This window comes from Prunus avium, chromosome 3, assembly GCF_965620075.1.
Source record: "Prunus avium chromosome 3, drPruAviu1.hap1.1, whole genome shotgun sequence".
Lineage (NCBI taxonomy): Eukaryota > Viridiplantae > Streptophyta > Magnoliopsida > Rosales > Rosaceae > Prunus > Prunus avium.
In genome coordinates this window covers 30,327,564-30,342,515 of record NC_142286.1, presented here as the reverse complement: position 1 = coordinate 30,342,515, position 14,952 = coordinate 30,327,564, and the positions used below count along the sequence as shown (strand labels likewise).

Here is a 14,952-nt window from a genome sequence, read left to right as displayed (position 1 = left end):
CCGGGGGTCAATATTTAAAGGTAAAAAAAAATTTATACAAAATATACCCATAAAAATGAAACGATAATATTATCATTCATAATTAATATAAAAAACCACATTACAATTGTCCACGACGAGTTTTCATATTCTGAAAACGTAGCATTATAGTTTCATTATCAATACAAGCAAATACATCTTTCTCAATATAAACAAGCAAACTATCACTCAACCATTGATCTCCCATTCGGTTGCGAAGTGGACCTTTCACAATATTCATAGCAGAAAATGCTCTCTCCACAGAAGCAGTTGCAACCGGTAAAGTTAAGGCTAATGTGAGAAGCAAATAAACATAATTATATGTTCTATGCAACCCTTTCTCCACCAATTTTCTTGCAAGGCTACCAATCTCTTTCAATTGAGAAAAATCAATCATCGTACGCATATGATTAATATAAATCTCAAGTTGATCTTCAAGTGCCAAGAGATCTCGGGAAGTAAAATCTTGAGGATAAAATTCAGCAAAACGAAGTAGCTTTTGTTTGTTAAAAGCTATGAAGGAATCATCCGGACTCAAACATGTCAAACAAAGAAGTAACTCAGTATTTACCTCACTGAAGCGATGATTTAATTCCGCAAGTTGCCACTCAATGATTTGAATGAAGATGTCCACACGATAATGATGGAGATGCGTTATTATAGGAGCTCTCCGATGTGATCTCCATTGAGCTACATATGCATCATCCATGTTTGGAACCAAGATATCATGTTTGCCACAAAAGGAAGATACTTGATCAAGCAAGGCTTCAAATGCATTCTCTCTCATGTGTTGTAGTTGGTCCTTGCAAACTTTCACTAAAGTCATTGCATTCCCAATATCTTGGTCTTTCCTTTGTAATGCTTGTGACAAGTCATTTGTGGCTCCCAATATAGATCTCATGAAAAATAGGTGAAATACAAACTCAAACGATTGTATTTCTCTCAATGACCTATTTGCTTCACCTAGATTGTCAGTGGAGCCATCCTCAATAATCAATTTGAGCACTTTCACCACAGATTTAAACATGGAGATGATACTAAGTAATGTACCATAATGTGAGTTCCAACGTGTATCACCGGGCCGCTTGAGACAAGTTTCTTGATTTAAGCCTCGTCCTATTGGAAAAGTATCTTTTTCAAGAGCTTCCGTAATATCCTTTTGTAGTTGATCTCTAAGCATGTCACGACGCTTACACGATGCTCCAACAATATTAACCAAGCTATTGCAAGATGTGAAGAAAGTGGCAATATCAACATTTCCTTTTGCCACGGCCACAAGAGCTAATTGAAGTTGATGTGCAAAACAATGAATATAATAGGCACAAGGATTTTCTCTCAAAATTTGGGTTTTAAGACCATTGAACTCACCCTTCATATTACTAGCTCCATCATATCCTTGTCCTCTTAGCATGGAAATGCTCAATTCCTCCCTTGAAAACAATGTGTCAATAGCCTCCTTGAGTGAGTTTGATGTAGTGTCGCTAACGTGTTGAATGCCCACAAACCTCTCAATTACATCTCCACTTTTGTCCACATAACGAAACACTGTTGCGTAGATTTAGCTCCACCAAAATGGATTAAGCTGCATCCTCAACTTGTGATACTCGCAAGTGCACGAACCGTTGGTAGTATAGCATATGTAAGTGCGAGGTCGATTCCACAGGGATTGGTGATTGAATGATCCAATTTAGTTTCCCTACACAAAATAGAAACAAAAACAAAGAACATAAAACAAGGAAGAAAGAAATAAGTAACTCAAGCAAATAAGTTCCCAAGTTCAATTTAGATTAATGGATTGATTCTAGCTAAAGTATGATTAAGCCATGGTGTGTGGTCATAACCTTGTGTTCCTAATTCCCTAATTTGATCATTTGTTGTCTAACCTAAAATTAAGCATTAGGAACCCATTAAGCATAGAAGAACATTTTAAACAACCAAGTATGTATCTAATACCTGTTGTCGAATGTCCATACATACTCTTCCTATTCATAGTTCAATTCGAATTAAAGCATGGTGTATACTCTTAATTCAAACCAAGATAGCTAACATGCAAGCCTAAATGGTGATCAATCATTCAAACTAGCATATTAACTTATAAGCATAATGAATAAGAACAAAAACCATAATTGAAACTTGGAAACTAATTCAACTTGAAAACTTAAGAAAAGAATTTACATAACAAAGAAAAATAAATTACAACTAAGAAAACATTAAGGAAACTAAGAGAACTTTGAGGAAGAAAGGAAGTGTTTGAGAACTTTGGAGAATTTTGGAAGAACAAGTGTTTGAGAGCTTTGAGGATTTTGGAAGGGAATGTGTTTAAGACATGGGGAATTTGGAAGAGAGTGTTTGAGAACTTGGAGGATTTGGAGAAGAAAGTAGAGAGGTGTTTTGAGAGCTTTGTGGATTTTGGAAGAGAGTGTTTAGGAACTTTGAGAATTTGGAAGAGAGTGGTTGAGAACTTGGAGGATGTTTGTGAACTTGGAGAATTTGAGAACTTAGGGAAGGAAGAGAAATGTGTTTGTGAAGTGTTTGAGACATGGAGACTTTTGGAAGAGAAGGGAAGTAGAGAGATGTTTGAGAACTTTGAGGATTTTGGAAGAACATGTGTTTGAAAGCTTTAGAGAATTTGATGAAGGAAATGGGAGAAGTGTTTGGGAAGTGTTTGGAGAAGAGAGTATTTGAAGAATTTAGAAGAAGAGAAAGGAAAAGTGTTTGATATTTAGTACAAAGAAAATTTAATAGAATGATCTTATTACAACAATTGAGAACTACAAAGAGAAACTAAGAGAATTTGAGGGAGAGAAGGGAAGGGAGCTCTAGAGAAGTGTTTGAGAGCTCCCCCCCCTTGGGGTGTTATTACAAGCTTAGAGAACTTCCCTATTTATAGGCCTAGGGGAAGTGAAAATCAGAATTCAATAAGACTAATGCATACAACACTTGAATTATAAAATCTGAAATGGTTGATGCACTTGTATTAGAAAATCTGAAATGGGTGATGCACTTGTATTAGAAAATCTTGAATTGGTTGATGCACTTCACCACTAAATCCCACCAGCAGCCCTAGCTCATCTTCATGTCACCATGACCAAGCTTCCAACCAGAAATGATAGCTCATACCTAGCTCACCATGACCATGCATCCAACCAGCACATGCTGAGGTCAGCATGACCAGCAACTTCAAGGGCTTACAACTTGGGCTTCTCTTAATCAAATTAGGACTTTAAGCACTCTAAATTGAAGTTCAGAATGTCTTCTTTCCAGCCATATGTTATTTGGGCCAATCCAAGGTCGGAGGAAGAAGTTAAGGCCGAAACAAATTGCTAACTCATTTTCCGCGCTGATAAGATCCATCCTGAGCATGGTTCTGTGTTTGCTAGGTAACGGACTCCAGATTTATCCAATGGGGCTGAATTTTGGATATGTTATAGTACACACCAATTGGAGCAACTTTCATGAAGAATGTGGCCTCATCAGAGCTATGTAGGTTGCTGAAACAAAGCTTGCAATATGACCTACGGAACTGGACTGGCAGGGGGCTGTAGCCATAATGAATTTGTCTTTAAGCTCTTCATCAATTCATCCAAATTAGGCCTTAACATGCTTGAATTGCATGAATTATGTTCTCCAAAGCCATCATTGTTACCTAAAGCTCAATTAACTGAAAGATAAACACAAAAAGGATTAAAAGCACAAGTTTAACTCAAAAACATAACCAAATCATAAGCTAGAAGGGTAAGAAATAATATACAATTATGAACCGATCAAACACCACCGCCATCTATTCTTTTACTGACACATCACCTGATTCATCAACTAATAAAGAGAAGAATGCACCATCCATATCCTTAATGATTTTCTTAATAGTTTCAGTGGCACAAGCATTCACAAGATCTTTTTGAATTGTTGGAGCTATTAACTTGAGATTCCCGGGAGCATTTTCTAACACAACGGCTTTAACTTTCTCATCATGATCAGCAAGAAATTGTAAGAGCTCCAAATAATTCCCCTTGTTGCTTGAAGTGTCACTCTCATCATGCCCACGAAAAGGAAGACCTTGCCTCAACAAAAATCTCACGCAATCAAGAGAAGCTGTCAAGCAAATACGATAATCAATACAAGCTTGCTCTGATTGCTTTATCAAAACTGTTCGGATATGTTGCTTTTGACTCATAAGATCCATACAATATTGTCTAGATTGATTATGAATACTTCCAACAAGTCCAACATGTTGCCTAATTTTATCCTTCTTCTTCCAATTCTTAAAACCCATTTCTGTGAAGGCGTCGCTACACCCTTGACCAATTCTGAAATTGGATTTGAAAAGATAACAATAAAGGCAAAATGCAGCATCTTTACTAATACTGTACTCCAACCAGTCAAACTCATCAAACCACTTGACATTAAAGCGTCGATCATACCCTGAAAGATCAGTTTGTGGAAATGTATGATCCTTAGGCTGACATGGACCTTTTTGAAGATATGCTCTTCGGACTTCGTCTCTAATGTTAGGATCATAGTCTAACATTTGAGGCCGAAGTCCGGGGTCTGCAATAAGATTAGCCAAGATATCTTGCAATTCACTTTCTTTCGAACTATCCACATCTCTTGAAATATCTACATCTCTCGAACTCGAACTACCCACATTATCCGAACTAGAAGTAGTTGATGCGAACCTTCTCTTAAAGTAGCTTTCCATAACTATATTTGTATAAATAACCAATCAAACATCAACAATATAGAAAAAACCTAACTTATGCAAACTAACCAATATAAAATCCCAACAACTAATCAAATTTACCAAAATATAATCGAACAAAAAACACTAATTTATTCTAACTAACTAACCAAAATAAAAAAACCCTTAATTTATTCAAATTAACCAAGAGATATAATCTAACATAAAAGTAAATCCCTAATTTATTCTAACTAACTAACCAAAATCAAAACCCCTAGTTTATTGAAACTAATCAAGATACAATCTAACATAAAAATAAAACCCTAACTTATTTAAACTAACTAACCAAAACCAAAATCCATAATTTATTCAAACTAACATAAAAGAATAGCCCTAATTTATTCAAACTAACAAACCAAAATAAATTTCAACAACAAACAACAACAACTAATTAACAAAAACACAAACATATAACAATCTTGACTAATTAATTAAAGCATAAAGAAATTAGGATAACATACTTTCAAATTTGAGGGACAAATCCACCTTTGAAATCAAATTGAATTTGAGGGTTACTTATTTAATTTGAGCTGCGCCGCCGCCACTTTGCTGCCGCCGGATTTGTGGGGAAGTGAAGGTTGGATGGAACTTGGTTTGGGGATTTAGGGTTCAGACTTGAGAAGTTGAGAGAAATGAGTTAAAAACTTGTTTGAGGAAGGGGAAGGATCGGGCAAAAACAGAAGCTGCTGTCTTCAGATTTTTTTTTTTTTTTTTTTTAAACCTGTGCCAAAACGACGTCGTTTTGGCCAGGTTAAAAAAAAAAAAAAAAAACTTAAGTGCAACGACGTCGTTTTGACGTCGAGGGAACTAAAAAAAAAAGAAATCGCGCGCTGCGCGCAAGGGCAACCTGCGCTGCCATCTCCTTCAGCTGCAAGGGCTTGCCCCTTTGGGGCATTTCATCGAACACTTTGCAGGGGTCAACTTTGGGTGCTTTAATGGAGGATTTCAGAGGTTGCAGGGGTCAATTGACCACCCTTGCTCCTCTGTAGATCCGCCCCTGTCCACCACGACATCAATGTCCAATGACCCCCACCCACGCCGATCTCCCACCCCACTGCGTCGATCCCTGCCACCCACGTAACATCTTCCTCACGCCGATTTCCTTCGCTGGTTTTTTTTTTTGGATTAATTTTTTAATTTCAATTTCTTAAAACGGATCTGTTTATAAAATAAAATAAATTGAAATTTTGTGTTTAAATGATTAGATCTTTTTTATTAATTTAAATAACATTTATTATTTTTTTAACAGTAATTTAACAAACAAAACAAGGACAAAACTTGCTATAAAAAAAGACAAAGGATTTTGAAAATAAAAATAAAGCAATATACACGAACAATGCATTTAATAGGGATAAAAAAAAATTCTCAAAAAAAAAAAGGGATAAATTTGGAAAATAAAAATTAGTTTGTGTAATGCATTAATGACATTGTTTTATGTGTTTTCACAAAACCACCTCAGGTCTCAAAACTTACACGGACATTCTCTGAGGTTTCAGTTTGTTTTCACAAAACCCCTTTTCGTTGATTGTTTGTCCAAAATTGATCATTTCATTAAAAAAAAAACTTATGCAAATGACATAATTAACCTCAATGAAGTATATGCAATCTAATCTCAAAGGCCAACTTTGTCATGTGGAGAATTTTTTTGTATAAAATCATCAATCTTTGGATGAAAAATCAATGAAATGGAGTTTTGTGAAAACAATTTAAAACATCATGGGGTGTTCATGTAATTTCTAAAACCTCAAGGAGTTTTGTGAAAAAGCCGAAAAACTCAATGGGTGTTAGTGTAAATAACTCAAATTTGAACTTTATAGGAACTTTATGTAGTAAGAAATAAATGATTATGGTGTGTTTAATCTTCTTTCCTTAATTACTATATATTTTCTACACTCGCAACATTTGTCTGCGCGTTATATAATCAACTTAAATCAGTTAAAACCATCATGTAATGCATTTCCTTCTAATTTTTTGTGATAAAGTAATAGATAATTGACTAAATAAACATCCTCCAAAGTTTCAAGAAAAATTTCCAAGTTTTTCTTACAATTTCCGTGATTTTTATTTAATTTTTATCGATATCAATAATTTCCCGATATTTCCATTGAAATTTCCGTGTTTTTGGACTACTGATATTTCCAAAACCATCGATATTTTAGACTTTGGTTCTTAGTATGTTAAAATTTTCTAAGAACTAATTAGAAAATGAAAAGTAGCTAGTTTTGAGTTTTTCTCTACAAATAGGCTTTATATGGGTTTTTGTATAATATGTCATGCTAAAATGAGTTTATTGGTAAAAACCTAATAAAATTGTATTTGAGACGACAAAATTTGAGTTTGAGACTTTTCGATTAGAAATCGGGGGCTGCTTTATTGGTTGATCCAGTGCACATTATAATTTCAAGATTTTGCCGACGACGCTTTAAACCATTATTTTTTTTCTTTTGTACAATCGATAGTCTAAACTATAGGGAGGGAGTTTCTCACACACACACAACCAGTGGCGGACCCAGCATATGCCTACTGTAGGCAGCTGCTCACACTTGAGTGTTTTGTTCATCCATCTAGCCCAACACTTTGCCAATAAAAATAAGACACTTCGCTAATATTTTGCATGCAAAATCCCCACTCAACACCCTAAATAAGTAAAGCCTTCAAGGTTTTAGCCCAAAACCTCTCCTACATTGAAAATATCAAGGCCCAAGACTTAATAAGATGTGGTCCAATATATAAAGCCTTAGATTTTGGCCCAAAATCATATATTAAAAAATTATTGAAATAGATTGTGTGTTATAACATATATCGTATTGATATGAAAACCTAGACTCTGTAGGAGTCAGTTATGAAATTGTTTTTTCCCCCCCAGATGAACAAAAGTCTGGGTCCGCCACTGCATACAACCAAGATGTCATGAAGTTTCGAACCTGAGACATCTGGTCTACATATCAATGCCATTTCTCATTGGACTATACTTCATTTGCTTAAACCATTCAATATTAACTTTAGCTTCTTGTGACTTGTGTGTTGCACCATTTTATATATGGTTTTCATTCTCGTCATGTATGCAATGTAGAAATGATTATAGAAGAGTACGGTAGTACAATCATGTTGTACATCTTGTACACGTGTTATAATATAAGTGGATATACATTTATTGATAATATTCCCTAAAATATGGGAAAATAAATCATGTTGTCCACTCATATTATAACACATGTACAAAATATATCACGTGATCATATTATCATATTATTTTATAATTGTTTGGCAATTCATACCGCACGTGGGGTCCTTCTCAAGCTTTATTTATTATATTCTTCAGTCGTCTTAAAGTGCAATGGTTTGGCATCACAATTAAAGCAATCCAATTGTGCTTGCGGGACCTTATTTTGTAACATGTCACGTAGCTTGATTCTATTACAAATTGAAGCTTTTTGATTAATACGGTATCAGAATCTAATTGTCGGCCAGATTTGAAGTTCTGAAACCTCCGATCCAAGTATGCTCTGGGGGCTTGTCCTTTATTGAATAATTTGGTTTGTATTGGGGAATGTGAACATGGATACTCTTTCAAAATCTGATAATTATTGATAAACAAAATGAAGTGATGCTTAACATCTTTATGCTTTTTATTATAAGGTGAAGACTCAAGTTAGCCAACGTGATATGGATGTATGCATGGAAAATATTACCTTCAAATGATTAATTATCAGTAGATTGAGTATTGACTTCATGGAAAAGCTTGAGCCTTGTGTTATATTATATCCAGTACACTCTTGAACATACTTTAAGACTATATTTGGTGACTAGTATTAGATTGGATTTGATAACTTACTAAATCTAAGGTATATTGAAGAAGAAAATGAAAGTATGGGTGAATGACTTCCTATGTGATACTTCGACATTTTGCCATCAATTTAACTTAACGTAACACTATTATGGCATGTTTATTTACAAATAATAGGAATAAGAAAAAGGGAATGGAATAAACACAGAATATGAATTAGATTAACTATCCCTCCTAGTTTATCCCCGATTACTAATTTTTGAAGTATTTTATTAAGAATTTTAAGATGGAAAATGGGTATGAATGATTTCTCATATGTAAGTAAACGATATTATGGAATAAAAGAAAATAACAGTGATACCTATCATGTTCTTATACTGAGCATGATGGAACAGAAGGAAACAATGCTGACTAAGAGAATGTGCGTCCAACAAATGGTCAAGTGGCAGCAAAGCTGTTTGTGATGTGAAGGGAAACCAGAAGTTTTTGGAGGCTCACGGGTTGGAGCAGTGATGGTCTGATGATTTGGAACTTCAACTGGCTATGCATAGCAGTAAGCTCATTAGCAGGTAGCTGAAATCCTTGTATAGCCTTCCCAGCTCCACAAACAATTTCAGTTGGCCCATATATCCTTGTGGTTTTTTGTGTGTGGCTCCCGATCTCAAGGGACACACATAAAACCACACATTTTGACACATTTTCTTAGTTATTGAATGATGAGTAATCGAAAAGTTAGAAATGCATCTGTTATGATTTTATTTTTAAATACTATTTACCATTTGAAAACATTAATGCACACCATGTACGAGGTTCATCTCTCTTCAGTACATCACTTACTTTTCTCTCTCCTTCTTTCCCTACATTGCTCTACCGTCTTTCTCCTCTCTCCCTCTCTCTCACCATTCTTCTCCTACCTTGCTATCTTCTCTGCAAAATTCAGAAAAATATCAGAGTTTTTTAAAAAAGCTTCTGAAATGTTCAAATGGGCTGCACAACAACTGACAAACTTGATTATAAAAAATAAAGCATTCAAGAAAAATGAAAGTGAGGAACAGAGAACATTTGAAGCCTTTAATTTTTACTAACAGAGCTTGAAGCTTCAGCCTTTCAATTAGCACATGGAAATTTTTTATTTTTATTAACTTATTTCGTGGGGTCCATCTTTCTTATTTATTTCATATGCTATGCCATGGTCTCTGGAAATAAAAAACCCAGTTATGCCACAAAAATTGTTTCTAAACAGAATTAAGAAAGGGAGCTGATTTCCCCACTCCCATTTTCTCCACTTACACTCTCTTTTGCTTTTTAATACTTTTTAATCAATTTTGTTCTTTCTCTTTCGTATTCTACCCTTACCCTATATTAATTTCTTTTTACTTTACTTTTATATTAGTTCTTTCTCTTTATACTTAATTTTCCAACTTACATTCCATTTTCAGTATTAAAGGGGAAAAAAAACTTAATTTCTTACACGATTAAAGGAAAAGAAATACTGAAAATAGAGTGCAAGTTGGAAAATTAAGTATAAAGAAAAAGAACTAATATAAAAGTGAAGTAAAAAGAAATTAATATAGGATAAGGGTAGAATAGGAAAGAGAAAGAACAAAATTGATTAAAAAGTATTAAAAAGCAAAATTGAGTGTAAGTGGAGAAAAGGGGAGTGAGGAAATCATATCCCTTTTGGTTGGGTAGCAGACTAAGAATATATTAAAATTTTGATTGATGTCATGTTTAAGTAAAAGTGCAGAGCTTTCAAATCTGATTGATGTCCTTGTTTATGCGTAATTCAAATTCTAATCACTCTCTTAGTCACCAACACTCTGTTCTGGGCTCCTCAAGAAAATTGGTCAAACACCCAATTTCATTATAAAATTAGTTTAACCTGATTCTTTGGCTCAAAATAAGTTTATTTGAGGGATCCTCAATGGAAGCTCTTTGTGTATATATATATATTTGCAAAATTCTATAGTGAGGGTACTATATATGGAATGGATTCTTCCTCAATTTCTTCATAAATAAAAGAAATTTTTCGATTTGACTGTCACATTTAAGTATTTTCTATATCCTTAAGTTATATCAGTTATTTCTTGTAACCATATTATAACACTTTGATTAATAACATTACGTGGTTAGTTTCCCCTCTTGAGTTCGAGCCTTTCTTTGCAAGGCTTTCAAGTATAATTTCGCTCGCGGGCCGAAATGAGTAGTCGGAGGCCTGATAGGCCAAAGCCTGTCCTAATTAGATGATTAGGCATGCTCGGCCTAGTTCACTCTAAGATGGGGTAGGGCTTGGATTTAGGATTTTAAACCCTCGGTCCAGCCTAGCTCGATCTAGGCCCGCCCAAAGCCCTCCCATCTATGCCCCTTTTTTTAAGAGTTAATTGATGCACTCCATAACCTCATTTTATACTTAATCAAACTAATGTAATATGTATGATAAACTAATAAACTTCTTATTTTGTTTACACATGTTATAAATCAAGTTAATTTTCTAAATGTTATTTAAAATTTTGTAACAAACAAGCAATATATACACTATATCTTTTATTGCCCCTTTTTTTATTATCAAGTTCAAATTTAATGGTTCAATAAATAATTTGAAAGCACATTTTGGTTTTATTAGTTCTAATGGCACAAATTGCTTTAGTTTTTATGATGTCAATCATAGTTTGGGATAGAAGTAACACATTTTCATAGGATTCATTTTTAGGTATAATATTACTTAGTATAGTTATCTATATTATCGTTTAAGGCAGTGACGGACGCACATCTGGACAAAAGGGGTCATACAACCCCCAGCCGGAAAAAATGGTTGTGGAGGTCTCCGGTGACCCGAAGGTGCACACCACTTGTTCGATGAAATGCGCGAGAGAAACCTTGCGATGTTCCTACCTTCCACTGAGTGCACGTGAGGCTCTTTTTTTATAAAAAAAAAAATTGCACCGAACCAAAACGACATTGTTTTGGTCCAGGCGCATTAATTTTTTTTTAAAGACACGGCTTCAAAATAGCTTCGTTTTGAACCATGTTATAAAAATAAAATAATTTTATAAAAAAAATACCAGCAGCCTCACCCGACTCCAGCATCCTCCAAAACTCAATTAACTTTAACATTTGCCTCTCCTCTCTCAAACCCTAACTAGTCCCCATGCCGGCGCCAACTACCCCTTGTCGTTGCCGCCTCTCATAAATTAAAGTGAGTAGGAGGATAATCCTTTACATATAGGATTTTAGAATTAGGATTATTTTAATGAAGTTGATATATCTTTAATGAATTAGAATTTATTGGTATGATATTGATATTGATTGATTTTGTTATTTGAATTATAATTTATATTGATTGTTATATGTACTGTTTTTTTATGAAATAGAATTTACTGATATGATTTTGATTTTGATTTTTTTATTTTTTTTATTTGGATGATTCGAGTTTATATTGATTGATATTATTATTTGGATTAGACTTTATAATTGATTGATTGAATTAATTAATGTGTAAAATTATGGAACGATACTTTAAGAGAAAATTATTTATGAATAGTTCGCCTAATCCGGGTAGTTCAAGTGCAAGAGCAAGACCTATTGAATTAGATGAGATATTGGCTAATCTTCAGGCATGAAATATTTCCTTATGTGTATTTGCTTATTATATTGGCTTTGGTTTTACCGGTTGCAACTATTTCAGTAGAGATGTCATTTTCCACCATGAATATTATCAAAAATCCACTTCGTCACAAAATGGGAAATCAATGGTTGAATTATAACTTGATTGTTTATATCAAGATAGTTTTTGCTTGTATTGATAATAAAGCTATAATGCAACGTTTTCAAAAGGTGAAAACTCACCGTTAAAAATTGTAGCTTGTATTGTTAGTTTTGCCATGAATTATGAATAGAAGTACTATCTTTCTGTTTTTTAGTGTTATTTTCTTCTTAAAATTTTTTTGAGACTTTTTACATTATGACCCTATGAGGTCACAGTCTTGTGTCCACTACTGGCTTAAGAGATTACTCTTTATACATCATCACCTTTGACAACAACAAAATGGGTAACAAAAAAACTTTAAAAAAATTTGTATAAAATAGCCCGCCCCATTCAGGCCTATGGAGGCCCGTCTAAACCCGGCCCGATGGGCTGGCCTGGGCCAATCCCTTTGAAATGTCGGCCCAGTCTAAAAAATTATAAAAGCCCGTAAAACCCCGCCCAAGCCTAAGGAGATGTGGTGGACTCCCAGTTGCAAACAAAACCCTAGGAACCTTAGGCCATCTCCTGAGGGCTATATCCTCAAATATAGCCCAAAACCCCACTGTGACCTTCGTCATTGACTATTGCTGCTGCTTCTTCTCCTTCTTCTCCTTCTTTTATCACATCAAACCCCCCTCATCTCACACCACCAACTCTCTCTCCCTTTCCCTTCCCTCTCTGTCCAACACTCTCACTCTCTAGCACTTCGGAGGAGGTCATGTTTGGGCCAATAGATACCATCTTTTTATAATTTTGAAGTTTGATTTGTGTATGTTTGTGGGTTTGATGGAAAATGTTAGATTGGGGATGATGTGGGTTCGTTTAGTAATTGAAAATAATGGAGACAACCTGACTCCTCCTCCAACACTCCGAGAACTGTATCTTAGGAATTACCTTCATAAAACTATGCCCAACTGGTTTAATCCCAGACTGCTTCCTGGAAACTTGAAGGTCTGTGTTTGTGTCTCGTGAGGCTTGAGGTAGATTGGGAGGACTTGAAAGAGGATATGCCTGAACTACTCTAAAATCTGTTTTCTTCAACTTGCTTACACAAACAAAATATTATAGCAATTCCTCATTGCATTTTCTATATCCAATCACATTGAAAATTCAGGATTCTACAATTGAACCTCATAAGATAGCTCAACCAAGTAGACCAAAAATTAGATAGTTCAAACGAATACTGCAACAAAACTATATTGACAGCCTGAGGAATTCTTCCATGAAGATGCACTGATCGCAACTTTTAGATAGAGTGGCATCAACATATGTTTCGGTCAAAATGAAATCAAGAGTTATCTTCGTAAATGAGTGCATATACACAATTTAGATTGTGAGATTGTGAGATCGCATACACACAAATTGGATTGTAAGATCATTGAGCTGCATTAGTTTTAGACTTGTAAGAATGATGTGGATAGGAGTTGTATGTACATTCATACTGTATAAAATGGAATGCAAATGCATATAGAAGCTTTTATTGCTGTTTAGGTTGCTGTCTACAGAGACTCAGGAAACATCACGGACTCGATGGAAATTTATCTTTTAACCGCGTCAGAGCATCATTGGGCAGAGCTTGTTGATTCTCCTGTTCTTAGGGAATAAGAAACAGCAATTATATCTAGTTCCATTTATCTAATTATTGTTCGCAATATGTTATAATGAGTGCACACTCTCTTATATTCACGAGTCTTCCTGTTTAGCTCTGCATCAATTAGATAAAAATTTCTTTTGTTCTTTCCCAACAAAAGAATTGCATCAATTAGACAAAATTTTCTCTTTATCTTTCCCCAAGCTTCTAGAATTGCTATGTTCTGAAACATATAATATCTGTTTATGGAAAATATTCCTGCTTCAGGTTCCCATTTGTTTTTCTCTCACATTTCCAGCTTCCAGTTCCTATGTTCAACTCTTTTGCTCCAATCTCATCACTACAAAATGGACTTTAAAAACAGCTTGTTTCTATATAAAATCTTTTTTTCTTGAACTTGCTTAGGCCATAAAATCTAAGCAATCTCACAGTGCATTTATTGATCCAATCACATTCTAAATTCAGGACTTTGTTGATGATGCTTCACAATTTTTAAAAGTCAAAAGGACCCCCTGCTGTAAGATCACAGTATTTAACAACTGCCTTAAGATAGAAACATCTAAAAATGAGAATAATCATGCTTGGCAGATGGGTTCTTTTGTCATTATGAAAAAAAACGTGTAAGCAATCTATATGTCGAGCACTCAAAATTTCGGGCATGCTGATTGATTGAAACAATTAATCTCATGATACACCAGTTCAGGTAAGTTTAATATATATATATGTAATCTGAAGGAGCCTAGAGCATGGATGGATACAAAGTATAGATTGAAAAAATTACAAACAGTAACTTGTAAAAGCGGAAAATGGGCTCTCTATACAAAGAATACACATTGAATACACACATCTTTTGCTATATAAGAACATATGTACTTACTACTTACAGCATCAAGAGGAAGAATATTACAGAGCAGATGGTCACACAACAAACAATTAATTCGATGACTGTAGCCCCGATAGCTCGTAGTCATATATGCTGACTTGCTGATCAATTTGAGCAAAACCATTGTTGAAAAAAGGATCATAAGGATGATCAGTGTCCAAAAGCCATGACTCAAGATCTTGAAAAGGTA

At 34.6% G+C, this 14,952-nt stretch overlaps 2 protein-coding genes across 2 annotated transcripts; both read right to left on the bottom strand.

The window, feature by feature from the left end:
* Positions 1-100: 100 nt before the first annotated feature.
* On the bottom strand, positions 101-1,849 carry LOC110754901 (uncharacterized). Its single transcript, XM_021956025.2, has one exon. It carries the CDS (start codon positions 1,427-1,429, stop codon positions 101-103), a length of 1,329 nt encoding a protein of 442 aa, XP_021811717.2. The 5' UTR covers positions 1,430-1,849.
* A 1,950-nt stretch (positions 1,850-3,799) lies between these two features.
* On the bottom strand, positions 3,800-4,717 carry LOC148295914 (uncharacterized). The gene has a single exon (XM_088250638.1). The coding sequence runs from the start codon at positions 4,715-4,717 to the stop codon at positions 3,800-3,802; it is 918 nt and encodes a 305-aa protein (XP_088106764.1).
* Positions 4,718-14,952: the final 10,235 nt, after the last annotated feature.